At 27.6% G+C, this 21821-nt stretch overlaps 2 protein-coding genes across 3 annotated transcripts; one reads left to right on the top strand and one right to left on the bottom strand.

The window, feature by feature from the left end:
• Positions 1 to 5082: 5082 nt before the first annotated feature.
• Positions 5083 to 9327, bottom strand: LOC111026318 (eukaryotic translation initiation factor 2D). Its single transcript, XM_022304378.1, has 7 exons — positions 9143 to 9327; positions 8867 to 9057; positions 7792 to 8784; positions 7617 to 7706; positions 6634 to 6841; positions 6387 to 6558; positions 5083 to 5170 (listed from the first exon to the last, which is right to left on the bottom strand). Exons 2-7 carry the CDS (start codon positions 8920 to 8922, stop codon positions 5103 to 5105), a joined length of 1587 nt encoding a protein of 528 aa, XP_022160070.1. The 5' UTR covers positions 8923 to 9057; positions 9143 to 9327; the 3' UTR covers positions 5083 to 5102.
• A 177-nt stretch (positions 9328 to 9504) lies between these two features.
• Positions 9505 to 20892, top strand: LOC111026316 (protein abnormal spindle-like). 2 transcript variants are annotated; one of them, XM_022304375.1, is made up of 15 exons: positions 9505 to 9861; positions 12842 to 13027; positions 13116 to 13328; positions 13423 to 14215; positions 14289 to 14405; positions 14480 to 14606; positions 14740 to 15113; positions 15176 to 15396; positions 15457 to 15579; positions 15647 to 18079; positions 18312 to 18554; positions 18642 to 18822; positions 19279 to 19463; positions 19616 to 19753; positions 20045 to 20892. In XM_022304375.1, the coding sequence occupies exons 1-15, from the start codon at positions 9847 to 9849 to the stop codon at positions 20249 to 20251; spliced, it is 5556 nt and encodes a 1851-aa protein (XP_022160067.1). In that variant the 5' UTR covers positions 9505 to 9846; the 3' UTR covers positions 20252 to 20892. The 2 variants fall into 2 exon arrangements, with proteins under 2 accessions (XP_022160067.1, XP_022160068.1); XM_022304376.1 differs by having other exon boundaries at positions 9506 to 9861; positions 18429 to 18554.
• The last annotated feature ends 929 nt before the right edge of the window (positions 20893 to 21821 follow it).

The following is a 21821-nucleotide window of genomic DNA, read 5'->3' as shown; positions in this document are numbered from 1 at the left end:
TTTTTATATTATTAATACTATTTATTAATTCCATGTTCTGTTTGAGTGATGGTACTGTCTCATCCGCCAAAGAGTGACGTGTGTGGCACACATCAATATACACAGGCACATGGACATAATATTTGACATATTAGTAGACATTTATAGTAAATAAATATGCACCAGACTATATAAATATATAAGAAATATAAGTTAATACAATTATACATATAAGACCATACATAAAACATTACACTGGCGTCCGAATATTAAATGGCCTAGGGCCCTAGGGCCTAGGCTATTGCCCTACAGCTGTTAACTATTTGAAATTACATAACATAGAATATATTTTTGAAGTCATTTTTATACCATATAGATAGTTAAATAATAAAAAAGTAGATACCTAACTGCTCTGCTGTACAGTAAGAAGTAGGTGTCAAGTGTACATCATCATTAAGATATAGTCATTGTAATAATGTAAGTGTTAAATTTGAAGTCAATGATGAATGATTTTAACTAATAATAGTGTTAATGTAAATTTTTTTTTTAGAATTGTTGGTTCAAGTACTCTACTTACAGGGAATCTTGTACTTACATTTCAAGACTTAGATTTAAAAGTAGAACATTTAAACATTTTTAATTACAAAACAGTTAACCATTTTTCGTGACTTTAACGGATTTTTCAAAAATATGAACTTTAAATGCATCAAAAAATAATCTTGACTATGAATCAATAATATTTTGAAATAGGTATAAATTATAATAATATCTTATGTGGAACCTTGTTTTAAATCTTCAAGCTGTTTTACAAAACGAAATTTTTTTTAACGATATTTATAGAAGAAAAAATTTAAAGAAAATCAAAAATGTCACTTGTTTATAAATAGCTTAAAAAATAGTCAAACCATTTTAAACATTACACCATGTGTCCATGTATAGAAAATGTTATTCAAGTATAAATACAGTTATTCGTTTATGAATTATGAAAATTATTTGGTTAGATATTATTATTTATCCTACAAAATCTTAACTCCAGCTGACGATCATAAAAATACTTGTGGAATTGTTACACTCAACATTTTTTTTAAACTCAACTAATAACAACTTATACTTTGTTGACAGAGCGAAAAATCGTTATCGGATTTGTTGAAAACTAGTTTTATGTAACTTTGTTTTTGTCCTACTATAGGTATGCAAAACATACGAGATAGGTACAATATTATGAAAGTGGGAAAGTAGATAGCAGTTTTACTGTACAGTTGTAGTCCAGCTAGTGTACCTCGTCATTTTAAATATCTAAGGCTAGGTATTCGTTTTTGAGTTAACTACATGGCTACACCAAAAAAATAAAATCGACTTCGTCAAAAACTGGTTTTGCGTAAAAATTTCCGTTTTTTCAAAATTTAACTTTCTTAATTTTTAATCAAAAAAGTATGGTAATTAAAATGAAAAAGACTGGATTTTTATAACTTCCTAATTTTTGTAAATAGGAAAATAATACAATTTTGTGGCTAGGTGTGTTATCCCAATCAAGTTAGCTTCAATATTAGATAATGTATTAATGATATAGATCCGATATAAGTAACTCATATCTCCGAAATTAGAGAATATTCTGTGGTTTAAGGTTTTGCTTGAATCACATTGGCAATTGGTTAGGAAAAGTGCAGTGAAAAGTTTCAGACCTTTATATTTAATAGTTCATTCACAATACAGTACTTTAAAGTTCTACATCACACACATATTACATATATACGTAAGAAAAATAACTAAGAACTATATAGGTATACATTATTCAGTGTACGAGGCCGGGGCCCGTCATTTTTTCTCTAGAGTCTCGTTCATGTTTTATTTGCTTGGTCTATGTTGTAGGGAGTACATATTTATTTAACCGTACATAGTTTTTAGGCTCATTTTTCTTATGCCCGTTCTGAGAATTATTGGGATCTAGGGCAAAAAAAAATTTGGTAAAATATGTGGCATGTACATTTTTTTAGGGCCACTTAAAAACCTGATCCATGGGCCGTTAGTGTATATAAGAACAAAGCACCAACTACAACAATTTCTTAAATATTTTAAGAGGACCAAAAAGTATATGATGAATTGTACCCCATTTTATAGGTGGAAACTTATAAATTATTTTTGTAAAAATGTGTGTTTGGCTCAAAAAATGTTCAATTTTGAGCACTGCCTAAACTCTAAAGAACAATTTGATTTACGTCTATTGTAATAAAATAAATACATACAGTTAAAAATTCTCCAGAAATCAAAAATCAAGGAAATGTATATGCTGACATTGACTTGGCGAAGTTTTTTGGTTTTTCCCGATTATTTTAAAGGTAATGAGAGTTTTTAATTTTGACCTCTCAAAATTAACACTCAGATTTAATTTACTATCAAATACCACTCTAAAAGTTAAAAGTCGAAGAAGTTTTCCTATAACTATTTGTGTATACGTGAAACATTTTGTGTATTTTGCCCAGACAAAAAAAGCACACATCACTTAAAAAAACAGTAAATAAGTACATTCATCCTACATCCGCAAGTCATTGCCCATATGCATTTTTGATGTTTTTAAATTTCAGTAAGATCAACTTATGAGGAACCTTGTATTTGTATTAAATGTTCAAACTTATTTAGGTATTTGAAAACAAAAAATGTATTATTCATAGATAGATAAATTGAAAAAAAAAACCAAAAAAAAGGTGAGTACATTTCAAATAATTATAAATAGCAAAAAAGAGTCGAAATATTTTGACAATTATATCTTTAAAATGCTGACATAAATATTTAGTGAAAAATACAAATTAATCTACATTAATTAAATATCGAATTACAAAAAAAAAACAACAGATTTAGTCAAAAACAGTTTTTGCATAACATTACCCGTTTTTTCTTAATTATTATTTTGGTTATTGTCGATTATTTTGAAAAGCACATTGATTTCTCTTTTCACCTCTTAAGCACCAACTAACCGGGAACGGCGGGAACCACTTTTGAAGTTGAAGAACAAAAATTATTGTTTACTGTAAAAAGTGTGTCAACGCTTCTACGGAATTTTATTCACGATAAGACGTAACTATACGTATTATACGTAAATAATGCTTCAATTTTCATCTTAAGCATTTTTTTGGTGGGAAAGTAAATGTAGTTGGAATTGGTCAATTCTAGGAGGTCAAAATGGACGGTAATTAAAAAATTAAGAACTGTAGATACCTACTCGTATTGTGTGAGATTCGCTTGTGATTATGCGATCAGCATAATATACTATGATAATATTATTATCAGGTGGGCGAGAATAGGACCCCGTGAGGTATATACGTAAGTTATAAGTATATAATTATTAATTTCTGACTCTCAAGTGTTAAAGTTATACCAAATTTGACGTTTTTACTTAATTCAATCTAAGGTGGATTGGATTTGGATTTTGGATACAATAATGTGCCATCCGGTGGTTTTTGACATGGATGATTTCGCCAGGGAAAAAATGATGAATTATCTAATACAAATTGGCGTATCTTGGTTTTAACGTAACTCAGTTCAGATTGCAATACGGTCAGGATGTGATATGCCAATAAGGCAATAACCTTTGAGAAAGTGTAGGTAATCAACAAATTCCCATGTTTCACGGCGATGGGATGAATAGTGTAAGAATGCATAAAAGTCAAAGAGATACATACATTAGCTTATATATATAGATACGCAAGTCATAAAAATTTAAAGAATTATATAAGTGCACCATTTAAATTAAACAGTACCTATTGTTAATTGTTATGATTTATTTTACTTTATAAAGCTTATCGTGAAATCTTATCATACACAATATATTGTATGGTGTATACAATTTTTTTCGTGATAATTTAGAAACCTTGCATTGGGATGGCTAAAGCCCGCCACAAAACTTTCATGGAGGTTGTATCGTAAGAATGCACAAAGAAAAAACAAACAGACATACAAAACGAAATTCAAAAACAGTTCTAACATACTTTCATATAATACAATAATAACAACTAGTGTAATAAGTTGTTATTTTATTTTTTTTTAATTTAAACAATTTGTAAATAATTATTATAGGTAGGTAGATATTATTGGTGTATGCCAATGCATTCTAGTTTGATATTGATATTTATATATATTAATATTTTGTGTACATAATATTTTGTAATCATGAATGATATTACATAGCCTGACATAAGTACCTTAAATATCTTTAGTACTTTCTTTCTAATGAACTCAACAAACAAATATTTAGTATCTAGTGCTATGAATTTCTGAAAAAAAATGAACATACATTTTTAGGCTTTTGTAACTTTAATTGCATTTATAGGTAAAACTTAAACTTGCAGTGAGTTATAACTTATAAATTTCAAAAATATCATATATCTTGTAACTACTAAAGCAAAAAATCTACAATAAACATTTAATACACACAGATTATTTATGTCAACGTATCATGTGGAAATTAGACAATTATATATTCATATTGATATCTAACATTTTCGAAGTTAATATTTTCCTTTTTACCCAAATTAAAAGATATGTAAGACATAAGTAAACATTACAAAAATATCCATCAACTCTCTCAGTATAACAAAAATTATAATAAAATAATTCTATCACAAAAGACCTAGAATAAACTAAATACTATAGTTCACGAGAAACTTATTTTGATATTATGTTAGTAGGTTATCTACATATTGAATGTTTTATTCGATTTTCTAAATGTGGCACAGTAGTTTGTATAGTGATCTTTACAAAATAGATGAATTATTAATAATAGTTATACTTAGAAAAATAAACTGAAATTTAAAAAATGAAGAGTAATTCTAATTTTTTTTTATTAGTATAAAGTTTAGTGTTAGGAGAAATAACCATAGAAATAATTAGTATAATAAAAAAATCAATATTTTTATGTTATTGAGTAATAACTTATATAATTATTAAATACATTATGACTTCATAGTAACAAAACGAGATCATAATAAGTATAAAATCATTCTAGGTATAAGAATACAAATTGAATTCAGTAATTAATAACTCATTTCATAGTTCTAAAGGTAGAAAATAAATTAATAAGAAAACAATTGTTTATACAGTTTTTTTTAATTGAATTTAAAAGAAAATAATTATTTTTTTTGTTTCTTGATATAAGTTTCATGTCCTCTGATAAATTTGACAGGAATTTTATATTGTTCTGAAAAAAAAATATATACTTAATTAAAAATGATACTTTATTCATTTATTAAACAAAATATTATAAAACAGTTATCAGATCAACTCCACATGATGTTCTACATTTGCAAAGCGTGTAACTTACACAAGCTATATACATTATATACCCTAACAACATGTAACACTTTCTATGAAATCAAAATTGATCACATATGGTATTATTGACGAGTAATTTTTGTAGTTGCTCAACATTCTGCATATTTCTATTAAGACCTCAAAAATATAGTTTATATTTTTAAAATTTTAATTGCAAAGAAAATATTATTATATACTTTTGTTGATATTATATGAACCATCTTATATTTATTAGCCTATTTCAGGTATTAAATCTATTTTTTTGCTTACCACAAACTTCTATTACAGTGCGCTATTATTTACTAATGGCTTCAAATAAAATTATTTGAAATTATCATAAATCAGCAAAATATTATAATAATTTTGTACCAATTACTAGGTCTCATATCTGTTATTATTAACCCTTAATTATTGAGAAGAAATTTTCTTGTTATTTGTTCTATCTATAATCTTATTAATAATAAAATTAATTATTCTAAATTATTGTAGGTACTATATACAATATTCCTTTTTTGCCGCAGTCGGAGTTACAGCCATTTTGGACATATTAACAGAATGTAATTGAACAGAATAAATTTTAATGACTTATAATATTAAAGACTTTGATTTATTTCACCAAGATATGAATCGTCTAAAATGAATTATATTATAGTAAATGTATTGTTTATTGCTGTATTTTGTACTAGTATTTAAGTATTGTCTATTATTTTATTACCTACAGTAATCAACTGTACTGTAAAATTTGCTTTCGGGGCGTTTAATAAGTTATTTTTATTAATTTGTCAAGAATTGTATACTTGTCTTTTCATTGTCTTGTAGCATAATAAATACTATCCAGTGCCTATAAAGGTATAAATATTGATAATAACAATAATCGTAGAAACTTAAATATATTTCAAGCGCCACAATTCTCAACCACTAATCTAATTTATAAATTGAGAATTTTTGGTTATGAATTATTCACAAATTAACACTAGGTTAACAGTTATTTTGCAGGAATACAACATTTTATTCTGGACATAGGGTCAGGAGGATCCAATGCTCAAATTATTTTTTTATGTGTAAATTACTTATTTTAAACACTTATAATATTATAAACTTGCCTGTTAATAATTTAAACACAAAAAGAATTTGGGAGCCTTGAATTTGAACTTGTCTATTTTGTGCATTTGGTATGTCATTAATAGTTGTACTGGCAGCTACACCATGTTGACATTCTTTACTAAATTTTAAAACATCGACACCATATAGCTCTAAATTATTAACTAGAGTCACCTGAAATAATGTAAGAAATAAAATTAATTTTTTTTTATTTTATCACAATTTATTTTTTCATGTTTATAAGCAAACCTTCTTATTTCCACTTCGATTATTGACAGTCATTTCAATATTATTAATTTTTTTCTTTAAGTTTTTTTTCGTTTCAGTATTTAGAACTGATATTTCAGTCCGGTGCATTATTTTTGTTACTTCTTCAATTAAATCTTTGAAGGTTATTGAAGACTTGTCTTTTCTTTGAGACAATATTTTTTTTAAGACATCATTTGTGTTTACTATCCTAAAATAAAATAAATTACAATAGGTTGCTTAATCTTGACATATGGAGCGGAGGTTTTTTTCGTATTAAGCAACAGCCACGCAAATAAAAGAAGTATATTGAAATAAAAAACATAGAATTTGAAATATTAAATACTCATATTTTATCAGCATAAGATATATTATCATATATTGTTTAATATAAAGGAATAATAGTACCAGCCATCCCAATGTAAACAAGTTAGGCAAGTTAATCTATTCAAATGACTGAAAATGGTTTTGGTTACCAGTTATGATAAAACAATATTTACATGTAAATGAGAACATAATACACTCCTTATTAATTAAACGTCCATCAAATTTATTTTTAAAGGTTCCATGGCTGATATTCTGTCTGTATTATCAAAGATAATACTAGACTTTTTGATTTGGTCTTAAGAATTTTGTCAGTGATAGGCAGTTATCTAAATTAAGCGACAACAATTATAATTGAAAAAAAATTTCGATGAGATGTATACTAATACATTGATATTAGTACTATTAAAAACATTACTTGTTCATACATTTTCAATTCTGTATTCAAAAATAAAATTTATCTTTATAAAACATACCTAACTATTTAATCATTTTAATTTAAATTATATCTAGTTACATCTTTTAAATATTCATAATAGTATGTCAATATCATAACAACATTTTAAAATAATCAATAAAGATTGAAGAACACTTTAAAAATTGGGAAAACTATTATTTAAAGTATTATCAAAATAGGTAGTATAAATGAAAGAAATACATACGAAGGGTCTGTTTTATCTTGTAATTCATATTTCTTAATATATTCCGTAACATATCTCCGAACAGATGATAATGGTAATTCATCTCCTTTTCTAAAAAGTTGAATTTAGAAATATTTAAGTTTAATGGTTATATAATCAATTGATAGTTTAAAATGTTTAAAGAATATTAACAAACCGACAAAGAAATTCTGAAAATATAGGTTGTAATCCTGGTGTCACTATATAAATCTCTTTTACTGGAGGTGTATATTGATCATCGTTTTCTTTCAACTCAGAATTTTCTTCTACATTTATATCTTGAAATTTGCTATTATTATGAATGACCTGAATTATTTCAGCAATACCATTACTACCAACATTAAATTTGATTATACCTTCTACATCTAATAACTGTAAAAACGTTGTTAACTTTTTAAAACTAGTTTTTTTAATGTCAAGTTCTATTCCTTCTGGACAAAATGACATTACATATTTCTTATAAAATGTACTGGCTAAAATTGGCAGCATTTCTTTTTTAATACAATGCTTTAAGGCTTTTAATGAACATACCATTAGTAATTCATCCATTTTTTCAATAACAGTTCGAGTATCTTCTAACTGATTTGGTAAATCATTATTTAACTCAGGAGCATTTTTAAAAGAACGTTCCATCGTTAAAATTACATCAGGAATAATGTTTAATATGTTAGATTTAAAAAGTTCATCTTTATGATAATGTAACACTTTTAAACAGATGTCTTTGTTTTTTTCATGGTTTTTTATAGTGTTTCCATCAAGTATCAAGTATCCAATAGCAATAATTTTTTCACATGTGTTGGTACATATACTCACGCACTGATCAACTGGCAACGGAATTAGTAGTTGATCATTATTCACAAAAGTTAAATCTTTTACAGTTAGTTCTGCTGAGTTGAGTTTTGATTTAAAATTCTCATGTAATATTAATCTGGGTACTATGTGAGGAAATGACCAAACCATAAACAACGTTGGATAAAATTTGCCTTTAAAATCAAAAACTAACGCAACTTCTTGAGCACAATAAATCTTGACTATGTCATTCGTACAGGTTATAACCTTCAACAGCGATAATTGTTTATGATTCAAAAATTCATCCAGTATCTCATTGGTCAAGTTAAAACATTTGCAAATAGTCGATTTGAGCTTCTTTCTAAAATCATAATATAAATATTAACCATAATACTAAAAATCTAATATTTCTTAAAAAAAGGGAGCATTAAGGGAGCATTTACTGATCGGCGCCTTTTAGAGCAGTGCTTGATTTGATGCGGAATTCGTTTTTGAACATAATTTATAAGTCTGATTGTAATTGATTGTTTATAAACAATTTTTCGAGCAGACAGGTTCTTAATAAATTCACTCGACAACCGATATACTTATAGTACTACCTTATAACCACGAACTTGCAGCAATATTTCTCAACCTGTGAGGAAAATTAGTGTAATGTAACAAAATTAGGTAGAATTAATATAATATTAAGTTATTAACAAATAACGCATAGTGCTTACCGGTATTGTTCTGTGTTCTCACCAGCTCTCACAATTTCGGAATATTGAATAGCCAGAATCGTTGTGGAATTAAGTCTTAAAGTGCGCAAAAAATTTAATTACATATTATTTAAATTTTATGTAAGATTATAATAGCATGGATTCAAGTCCATCAAAAGTATTTAATGTGATAAGGACGCGCACTATCGTCGAGGTATCAATTGTCATGTTATCACGAATTACATCCATGTGATAACACGATCGGGACAACAACTGACCCCAACACGGCCAAACTTGTTGGCGACACTGTGGCATCCTATCAGTGCTGTTTGTCGGTTAGGAGAACAGACTGCCTGTACGGTCATTGGACAATGATCCGGTCGCACACTCTCAAATGCTCCCCACGACAACAACAGATATTACGATTTACGACTGCGTTATTTTAACGGTTTTTTTTGCGGCAGCTCGGGCCTCTTACAAATTTTATTTATTTCCGTGTTTCACTCTTATCGTGTAATTAATGGTCGGTTCAGTATTTGAACTAACGACGGCATACAGTCGCGACGTTTCGTGTTGATGTTTATCGTTTTATATTAATAATTTTAAATTATTAATGCAGGTTTTGTAACGATGTTTTTGGAACGATCGGTCACCCAGTTGTAAGACAACTCGCCATCAATAGTCTTGCTGAAATTTGATTCCATTCGCATTCTCTGACCTTCAAGATGTCTCAATTTGTTGTAAGTATTGTAATCTGTGCTCAGTAAATTGTATAAGGACTGCTTACTGGTCCAGAATTAATACCACTACAATTCTGTTATAATTAACTACACGTTTTAACTAACAGATTTGTATAAAATGAGTTCTATTTAAGTTAATGCCTGTTTAGAAATGTGAAAGCACAATATTTTCAAAGATAAGATGATGGTATAATTACTGTAGGGCTTATATTTATATAGTGGAAAGAGCTGTACCTACTGCGAATCATTATTTTAATTTATTATTTGTTTAATGAACTATAATTTCCTTTTGTATAATTAGAATTTTCCTAACTATTTATAAAATACTGATGTAGGTAGTACCTCAAATAGTGGGCATATCACTATAGTTCAAAGATTTTACCATTGTTGAAGAAGTCGAATCATTTACTTCAAGACGAGGCAGTGCTTGATTTGGGAGTGGAGCGTAGGGGACGTAGTTTTTTTATAATTTTTTTTTAGCGTACCCCTTCTATTTATTTGAAACGGAACTCTGGGAATGCAGCATTTACTATACTGAATTTGTAAATCATCAGTTTTTCTGATGCAAAATATACCTATTTATATATATATAGCCATAATATTTGTGCATTAGAATTGACTATGATAAAAAAAAATTGATAATTAAATTGCTACGAAACTGTATGATACCCACAAAAATATAAGCATAGGTATATCTATGATTATGCTGTAGATACATAATTTTATGAATTAAATCTTTATAAATCGTAGTATAAATTATGTTATTGAATGATGTATAATGATTTGTCTTATCTCCAATTACCAAAGTATTATTAGTATTAATACTGTATATTTTGTAGAACAATTAATTAATAATTTAACATTTAATGTCTTAAAAAAAATAATTAATGAACAAGTGTTTTTTTATTTTAAAATAATTTTTGCATAATAAATTTAATGATTTTTTAGAATTATGGGTGGCTGAAGGGGGTTGTGGAGTGCAAAGCTCCCCTTGGTAATGAGACAGTTAATTTTGTGTGGAACGCTCGTTTATCAAACATCCGCTGAGTCCCCTCCTAATTTTTGTCCAAATCAAGCACTGAGACTAGGTAATTGTACTAGTAACTTGTCTTTAAATATAAACTTCTATTGTTTATCCATATTTTCCCGCCCAGCAATAGGATTGACTTCTTTTTTATTCATGAAATTTGCTTTTTCTCAGACCCACTCGACATAGATGAAACAAAGTTGAGTAAAAGCATCTAGGTATTGGAAAAAATGGAGGAAAATATTTTTGAGGGTATGTGTAAAGTATCGATTTTGTATTTATAATTATTTAACTTAAAAAATAATATAAATATTTTTTAAACTTAAAATGGATTTCAAATGGTTTTGAAAATATATTTAAACTAGTTCTTTAGTCAAGAGTTAGGCTTGAAAAATTATTCCTTACAATTTTTGTAAGATTATCTTACCTAAATACCACTCTAAAACATTTTTTATGTAAAATTATTTTGTGTAAGTATGTTTTGTCTGTTGGGTATAAGATAAAGAGAAAGAAAACAAACAGTACTCATGCTCTCCATGATTGAATATTGTCCTTAGTTGTTGTACATTTTTGAAACAATTAAAAATATTCATAACAGGTAGACACCTAATTGAAAGAATATTTTTATATTATTTAAAAACCTAGGTACTAGGCATTTATAACTGAACTTAAATATTTTATTATCTTACATTGAATAGTTTTTTCTGTTTATTACAGCAGGTATGGTAGGTTCCTAGATGATTTACATTTTTATGCAACCTTTGAAAACGTTGAAAAAACACTGCCATCAGACAATTAATTCTCTTAGAATTTTGATATTAATTTAATGTACTTTCTAATCTCAGCAGGTACTCATAAATTAAACTGAATAAAAAAAAAATGTATGAATAAAAACTTCAATTTATATCGATTACCGAACTAATTAAGTAATTTTCTTATTACACAGTTATAAAAATAAAGGATTCTTTTCTTGGTTGATATTGACATGGATACATGTTACCTATGCAAATAATTTATATTTTCGGTATACTACCTACATAGTATGCAGTAAATGTTTTCATTAAATATTTGTGGAGTATATTATGCAAAGTATCTTTTTCAAAAACATTTGGAAAAACAAACAAAAAAAATTAAGAAATATTATAAACTGTTATGCGAAATCAGTTTTGTTGAAAATTTTTAACTTACAAAAAACTAACTTTAGATACATGAAATACATAAATTTGCTATGTTTAAAACTTGTAAGATGGAGACAACACATGCTTAATACAAAATTTAATGAATTTATATTTAGAGCTTTGTTGTCCGAATAATTAACTTACAATATACATCTTAATTACCATAACATTAGTGTTAATCTTAGAGTGGGTATTGAAGTTATGACATAAAATATCAATACAAATTTTCATATTATCTAATACTAAGCAAATGTTTTTTGTATACAAAAAACTTTTATCATTGAAACCTTTATATTAAAAATTTTTTATTCAAGTAACCACAGAAAATAAAGTAAGTTTATTGAACATTTATTCGAGTAATGAGATTAAAGTGATATTCAGATTCCAATCGGATGTTCCTCTCCAAAAAGACTTACACAACTCTAGGGTTCAGGTTTTTAGGTACAAAAATTTTGAAATATGAAAGTTACTATTCTTTTCTAAAAAAAAATTTAACATGAAAAAAATTATCAATGAAAGTAAATATTGTGCTTTAACATACAGTTTTTTTAACCATAAATAAACTCTATTATCTAATCCTAGTCACTAAATCACAAAAATTAAATTTAAGAGGCTGGTATAATCATTTTTGTCATTTTTGTTTAAAAATTAACAATAAACTAATTATTTGTACACACAATTACATAACTTCATAGTTTTGTACTTAATTTGTCATTTTTTGTCATATCTGGAAATTAATTGGATAAAATTGTCTTGATTGTTTAATTGTTTCTAGACTGAATTTTCACCTCCCGTGAAATTTAAATCAAAGCTCGAAGATGAAGCAAATACAGTGCTTGAGTATTATTTGGTATTATCGCCGTTTCAAAAGCAGACTCAAGTAGAATTTTCAAATGTAAAAATTAAAGAAACAGCCATTAGATTTTTGACGGTTGTTAATTTGCTTGACAAACCTAGACAGGTAATAAAACTTAATTTTCCTATTTTTATAATTTACTTAATTAAATGAAACTCTTATTGGTTTTATTATTTAAATTACATTTTTACAGTTTGTGTTACCTTCTTCAAATGATGGTATATATTTTGATGTTTATGAATTCACCTTACAACCAAATTCACAACGTAAGCTATCAATTACTTGGCAACCATCTGTATACGGAAACATGCGTAAATTGATTAAAATAGAACAAGTAGATAACAACAGAAAATATGATTTTGTTATTTTTGGAAATTGTATTGACCCTTTACACAAGAAATTAAGAGTAAGCTGCTTAAGTGACTTTTCTGTACTTTTTGGATTTATCTCATTATTGGTTATTTATTTTACAAGTTTCATTTATGATAAATATTTTTCAGGGTTCTTCAGTAACATTAGCCAAGTCTAAAAATTCAATTTTGGCTAAAAACAAATTTAATGGTGGTCAGAATAAAATAATTTTGAATAAACCCAAATTTGTTAATTGTGCATCAGAAAGAATTATTTTAGTTGATAATGCCACAAAAATATCTGAACCTATTAATGCGGGAAATTTGGAATCACCTATGAGGCGGCAAACATATTTAGTGGGTGAAAAAGAAAATATTCCAAATTTGGAAAATAACATGATTGACCATAACACAACCTTCACTAGTTTTAAACGTTCGGATAAAAATCGTCAATATACCACATTCAATAGCAATCACATTCATACCCAAAATACAAATTGTGACATCATGACAGATGATTCACTGGATGAATCGCTCATTAAATTAACCAACACTAATTCTCCATTTAATGACTTTTTTTTGACCCCATTGAAAAGTACTGAAAACTTAATTTCTCCATTCAGTACCACAAAAAAATGTATTAGTTTTGATAAAGCTGATGAAAACATGGGTTTTACTTCATTCAACACATCACCATTTAAGCCTATAGATGCTTCAACCGCAGCTAAGGTCTACACTCCTGACAATAGAAAACCAACTAGAGTATCTGTAAACCTTTGTGAAAAATTTGAAGATATACCAAAGAATAAATTAAATATAGATAATAAAACTTTTATCAAAAATATCAGCCCCAAACAATCTGCATTGCCTACAAAAGGTGAACAATCTTTCGACATATCACAAAATCATGAATGGTCTACTCGAACACCTATGCATCATACAAGTAATTTTACAAAATTACTCAATACCTGTAAGTTAGAATCAATTATATTTATTTATTATTTTTCATGTTTTAGGGATTATTTCAAGCAGTACTAAGCCTAAAAGACCATCCTTTGTTTTAAAAAATTCTCCTTATTACAAATGTAGCCCAAAATCATCAATGATTTCTAAGAATAGATTGAAACAATACAGTGAGTTATTATTTTTATATTAAATGGTTGAAACATTATCATAGAAATTTATCTATTAACAATTATTTTCCAAGGCATTCTTAGCCCACGAACTAAACATTTGAGAACTCCTAAATTGGATAAGTGTGATCAATACCTCAAGTGCTTAGCAAATCCAGAACTTGTATATCATAATAATGCTGAAGATCCGTTTTTAAAAATGTATGGTGAAATTTAATCTAATTTACTATATCTAATATTATTAGTTAAAAAAACATAATTTAATTGTTTGTTTATACTTAAAAGTAAATTGTATTGATTATTGATATAAATATAGTTTTTATTTGTATTTTAGGTCTCAATATTATGAAGCTGAATGGTTAGATCGTCAAGAATCTGATATGATTCGGTGGTTAAATGCACTGCTTATGCCTACTGATAAATTGGCAGATGAAGAACAATTAGATGACTTGAAGCAAGCAACAGTGGCTTGGGAAGAGGCATCCAAAACAAGCCATAAAAATAAGCCTATGCAATTTGCTACACAAAAAGATCTGTTTGTATCACAAATATATAAACAGTGTCCACAACAATGGAGTGCTTTACGGAAAGCAACATCAAATCTTATTACATCCACAAATGTTGCCACTGTTTTATCAAAATTGACTATATCAATAGAAAAAGATTTCATAGCAGTACGAGATGATCGCCAAATACATTTGGATTTAAGTGAGATTTTGTTTAATGTTAAAATTGTTTGTATAGTTAATAGTTAAAATGTATTTTGTTAGATTTAAAGAAAAAAATTACGGATTTGTTAAAATGCTTTAATCCACTGTGGTTACGAATTGGTTTGGAAGCAGTGTATGGTCAAATAATTCATATCAATTCTGGATCTAATGACTTAGATGGACTTGGATGGTTTATACGTAAACATTTGTTTAATAATGATTTCATTAAACAAAAGTTTACTAAAGCTTCTGTTCTTCAAGTGAACCTTCCCACATACAATGTAAAGTAAAATATTAGAAATTAATTAATTTTTGTTGAATTAATATATGTTATATTGCAGATCGCCATGAAAAAATTTATTTTGAAAAAAATATTTATGCTTGTATATTTTTTGGACCGCGCTAAAGAACAGCAACTTATCAGACATAATCCATGTCTTTTCAAAATAGATTCTCCTTATAAAGTGAGTGAATTAATCATGTTTGATATAATTTACTTTATCACGAAGCAAATATTTTTTTTATTTACAGAGTAGCCATGACTTCTTGATGGGATTTTGTGCTGACATGGTAACAGCTAATGGAGATATAAATCGTCGGCTACGTAGTATTGACTATAATTTGACCCATAAACAAACCCATTTGGATGAAGTTGATTATGCTGTTAAATCATTAAATGACCTCAGGGATGGCACCAGAATCACTAGAGTCGTAGAAATCTTGTTCAAAGGAGAACCACTGTCACAGAAACTAAGACTTCCCGCTATATCGAAACTACAGAAAATTCATAATGTAAATTTGGCATTAACAAGAATATCTGAACATATTAGCATCGAAGGAAATATAAGTACTCGTGATATTGTGAATGGTCATAGAGAAAAAATGTTATCACTATTCTGGCAATTAATTTATAAGTATTTAACTCCTAGATACAATAAAGCAGCAAAAACAATTCAGCATTGGTGGCGAAACAATAACCTCAAATTTGTGATCATAAAAAGGATTAGAACTAAGCAAACGTTTAAACGTCACTTAGCTGCTACCAAAATACAAGCTTGTGTCCGTGGTTATTTGACCAGAAAACATTGGCCTCATAAACAAGCTGAATTGATTGTAAACCGTGAAAAGTTGCATCTAGCGTCAACCAAAATCAAACAATACCTACAAAATAAACTTAAACTTTTAACTGAAGACCGAAAACAATTTATAATTTTAAGAAGAACTACAGTGTTTGTTCAAAGAAAATTTAGATCCAAAATTGCAATGGAAAGAGATCGACAACAATATATAAAAGCTAAACAATCAGCTTTACTAATTCAAAAAGCGTATCGTGGTTTTATAATAAGAAAAAACTGGTCACAAATTAAACATTCTTTAATAATAGAAAAAATGAATAGAATTAATGCCATCAATATTATCAAGCGCTCTCTAAGAAAGAACTTACCGCCCACTGAAGACGAATTGTATTATAAAAACTTATTGCATGTAACATTGACTGTTCAAAGAAGATTTAGGGCAAATAATTTGATGAAAGTGCAGATGAAATCATTTATTTTGTTGAAGAAAAGTGCAATAGTCATCCAACAAAGATTTAGAGCAAAACAAGCCATGGTAAAACAAAGAAATCACTATTTAAAACTTAAAATGTGTGCACTCAAATTGCAGGCTGTAACTAGAGGTTACATTGTACGGAAAAAATGGTCTGCATTACACACAGAGTTAAAAGCAAATAGAACACGTTTAACAATCTGTAGCAATATGATTAAGAGAGCGCTCAGAAGTAATCTTCGATTAACCGAAGACCGCATTCAATTTCTTGATTTAAAAAGATCTGTCATTATTATACAAAACCGATTCCGTGCGTTGAAAGAAATGAAGCGACAAAGACAAAAATATCTACAACTTAAAACTGTAACCCTTAAACTGCAGAGTGTGGCTAGAGGATATATAGTAAGAAAGAAATGGCCATCTCTACGAAATGAGTTGATAGTGAAACGTCAACGTTTGAACAACTGTAGTAATATAATAAAAAGAGTTCTGAGGAAAAATCTGCCGTTAACAGAAGACCGTATAAGGTTTCTCGATTTAAAAAAATATGTCATTATTGTACAAACCCAATTCCGTGCGTTAAAAGAAATGAAGCGTCAAAGTCAAAAATATCTACAACTTAAAACTGTAACCCTTAAACTGCAGAGTGTGGCTAGAGGTTATATAGTAAGAAAGCAATGGCCATCTCTACGAAATGAGTTGATAGTAAAACGTCAACGTTTGATCAATTGTAGTAATATAATCAAGAGGGTTCTGAGGAAAAATCTTCCAATTAATAACAACCGTTTAACTTTTCTTAAACTCAGGAGAGCCACAACTCTTATCCAAAGTACATTCAGAGCCAATAGACAAATGAAAGAATATCAGTTATTACGTAACAATGTTATTGTGATTCAAAGAAGGTTCAGGGCTAACGTGGCTATGAAACAACAGAAACTCATTTATGAAAAAACCAGAGCAAAGATTATTCGACTACAAGCTTTCTTTAGAGGACATTTGGTTCTCAAAAAATGGCCAAAGACTAAATATGAATTAGAAGTTAATAAGAAACAATTGATTGCTGCTAGTAATACAATAAAAAAGTTCCTGCGTCTTTGCTTGCCACCCACTCCTGATCGTTTAAGTTATATCAAACTAAGACAGTCTGTGATGAATCTCCAGGCAAGATATCGAGCTATTGTTGCAATGAAAACAGTAGAGCGAGAATATTTATTACTAAAAGATAGTGTGATCATAATACAAAGACATTACAGAGCACACAAAGCCATGTTGATACAAAAACAGCGATATGAACTTTTGAAAAAGTCCGCAATTGTATTGCAGACTCATGTTAGAGGATATTTGGCTCGTAGACGTTGGCCACAGTTAAAAGATAGTATGGAAGCTGAGCGTAGACTTGAGTTAGACACTTTAGAGGTAAGTTTTTAATGTATTATTTGTGTAACAATTTTCCTTTCTGTGTGCAGCTTGATACAAATTAACTTGGCAGCTCGCATAATAACTATTGGTTAGTAGTAAGTGGGTTAGTAATTTAGTATTACATTCTCTTCTGCTTGTCTTACATATCGCATTTTATCTCGAAGAAAAATATTCTGTTCTTTTTAAACTTGTGCGAAAGTTGTATTCTATGAGATTTAAACATACACAGTGCAAAAGGTTGTTAGCTGGCCATGCGTTCTTATTTGAGTTGAAAATGGAAATGCGAGCTGCCATTCAGTTACAAATTTGGACCAGAAATGTAATGTTAAATCGTAAACATTTACAGAAAAAGAATGTAGCAGCATCTAGAATACAAGCTATTGTCAGAGGATTTTTGGTGAGAAAGAAATTACCAAAGATCAAGGAAGAATTACATAATCAAAAACTTGTGCGAGCTGCAACTTTGATACAGGTAAACTGCCAATATTAAATATTCATACAATCGTACAACCAAGAATAGATGAATGTGTAATTATATATGAATTAAATTATTTAACAGGCGTTATGGAGAGGTTATACTGTCAGAAAGAGATATCAGTGTAGACGAGAAACCATAAGAATTCCTCAAAAAGGTGGCCTCACATTAGGCAAACGACACAATGACGTGGTTGATGTATTAAATAAGCAAAGAAGAAATGAATATTCCTATCGGGAACTTGCTACAGTTTTCTGGAACCTAGGTAGTATATCTTAGCTATTATATAGTTATATACTGTAGACGAGCAAAATTATAGATAAAACTGAAATTGTTATTAACTATAATATAAAACTTAAAAAGAAATAAAATATTATATAACTCGAAACCTTTAATTTTTTTCATTTTCTCAGACATCATATATATTCTGCATAAGTAAGTGCATATTAATACGTATTATGAAGATTAAGATGTCATATTTTTTCATTTTTGAAACACTGAAGTTATTGAAATTAAGAGAAAAAATAAGTTTATTTCTTTCTACGTCTTTGATGTTAAAAAATAATTTAATTAAATATTTTAAGTTGTATTGATGTTTATTAAATTACTTATGTGCAAAATCTTCTATATTAAAACTTATATTAAGAGTAATTCAATATTTATTTGCCCTTTTACTATTTATCATATCTATGGTTTTTTAAGTTCAATGTTTTGTTTTTAGATACATGTACAACCTTATCCAAAGAGCTATGTTTGAAGACATCAGAAGGTATGATTGTGGACAGCATGTTTCACTTTTTGCATTATTCCAATCAGTCACAACCAAGTATTGACGCAAGGGAGCCAGCAATCCGCGTACTGACGAATTTACTCAAATATCATGAAACCTCTTGGCATATTTGGGTGGTGAGTACTTAAACAGCTATCCATATTTTTATTATTATAAATCATTTTAAATAAGGTTTTAAGGTTGTTATAATTAGAAGTACTCTCTGATTTTATGTAGTATTTATTTGTATTACAAGACTCAACATCCTCCTAAAATTATATTGTTGTAGAGAACAGTGAATGCTGATATGGTGAAAGACCTAATCAAAATGATGAAGACGTGTTGTGGCAAAATCAGTTCAAAAAAATTGTACTGTTCCATTGCTACTTGGCTTTGGATAGCCCTTCAAGACCCAGAAAAAAAACTTGTTAGTATTTCTAGTTTTATATTATTTAAGAGGACATAACACTTGCATGCCCGATTTTTCGATTTAACTTTGTTTTATTTAATGTTAGAGTAAATTGATGTATTATCAAATTGAAATGCCTAAATCTAGTGAATCTTGTCCTAACAAATTAGCTTATACTTTCAAAAGTATTCCATCCTTTAAATTATATTTAGTTTATATTGAAATGTACAAAAATTTTATCTGCGAAATTATCCAACTAGGAAAATACGTCTTTAATTTTAGTTTAAAATAGTTGGTTATGTGTTGCAGTACATCAAACAAATTCCATCCGCCATGGTAGACTTGAAATTCATGATGGATACTTTGAAAAAGAGGTACATAACATCTAAAGTGGATAAAAAGACAATGGTGTTACCTTCGACGCGGCCTACGTGGAGTATTGGCTCTAAATGTCAAAGATGTTTCGACTCTGACTTCTACGCTACAGCTCAGATTTGCAAACTTTTGGACATTTAAAATAACTATTATACATTTCTTACATTTTTTCTTCTTTTTATCATAAGATTTTATTATTAACTGTTGATTTTTTTCTTTTTCTGTGTACATATAATTATTACCATATTTTAGGAATTAAAATACATTATTTTATACTTTCTTGTTAATTAATTGATTGATTTCTAAGATAATGTATTATACGAGTAAAATAATTATAGTTATTTGAATGTTATAAAAACAATATAATGATTTTTAATAACTATGACACATTTTTGACATTAAAACTGTTAAAGATTATAGATTACAATCTATATGCGATTCAATTTTATGTACAATATTTTTGTGATTTTTTTAAATCCAAAGACATTAGGCTATTTGACTATTTTAATATTAATTTTACTTTTCACATGAATATTATTAAGATTTATTGATAATTGAGAAAATCAATACTTATTTGATTTAATCAAAATTCATAGTTATATTTAATCATTCATTGGTTTAATGCTTGTTAAAATGTTTTTCCCTGTTTAAAATTCATACAATGTAATTCCGTAGTATAATATTCGGTACTTTTATTACAACTTTAAGTGCATGTACATTAAAAATAAATTAAATGTATTCATGTATGTAGCTGGAGATGTGAAAAAGTATATTAAAAATTTTTGATCTTAAAAAATACGTTATTTATTTTTATATGAAGTACTGCTACAAATCAATTTGATAGTATTTGAATTATTAACTTTATTTTCAAATTGTAACTATAATTAATATTAAACCATTTAAATTAAAGATTCCAAGGTGGTTTGAACTGTTATCAAGAGAAAAGAAACTATATTACATGATATTGTATACATGTATAAGTTTTTAATTATTTCTCAGACATCTTAAATTAAATGTTTAAGAAATGTTGTTAATATATAATTATTAACTATAATTAGTCCTTTTTGTATACATAGAACCATCCCACTTTGTTTATGTTAAATAATGCATTATAATTAGTTATTTTTTAGAAATTTGATTAACTATATAATATTTTACAACAAATAAACTTAAAATTAAAGGAAATTAGAACCATAACATATTGTTTATGAAAACATTAAAGGAGGTCGGTAATGTATATAGTAAAATTCATTTGAAAAATCAAATAAAAAAAAAATCCCAAATAAATAATTAATTACAAATTAATTTACTATTCAGTTTTAAACCAAGAGTATCATTCCAGTTCCAAAAAACTAAATTATAAGTAATTAATTTGTCTACAAAAATAATATAGTACAATCAATACACCAATTGAATCAAAAATTAAATGTTATTTGTTGTAAAAAATATTTTGGGTAGAAAAATAATTTACTTATTTTATACTGTGATGTTACAAAATAAAATTATTTAAGATAAATGTCAATATCATTATTAGATAGTTGTCTAACTTGAGTTATTTGACTATCACTAGATTATTACATTAATTAATAAACTACACTTATCATTTGTATTGCTTAAATGGTTGGTTTATAGATTATTGAGTAGATTATGATAGTACTTTTTTTTTTTTAAATGTATTGAAGGCTTGTTTATGATTCACCTGTCGGTAAGA

This window comes from Myzus persicae, unplaced genomic scaffold (genome assembly GCF_001856785.1).
Source record: "Myzus persicae strain clone G006 unplaced genomic scaffold, MPER_G0061.0, whole genome shotgun sequence".
Taxonomy (NCBI): Eukaryota; Metazoa; Arthropoda; class Insecta; order Hemiptera; family Aphididae; genus Myzus; species Myzus persicae.
The sequence above is the reverse complement of the archived record's forward strand: the minus strand, read 5'-3'. Positions and strand labels throughout refer to the sequence as shown.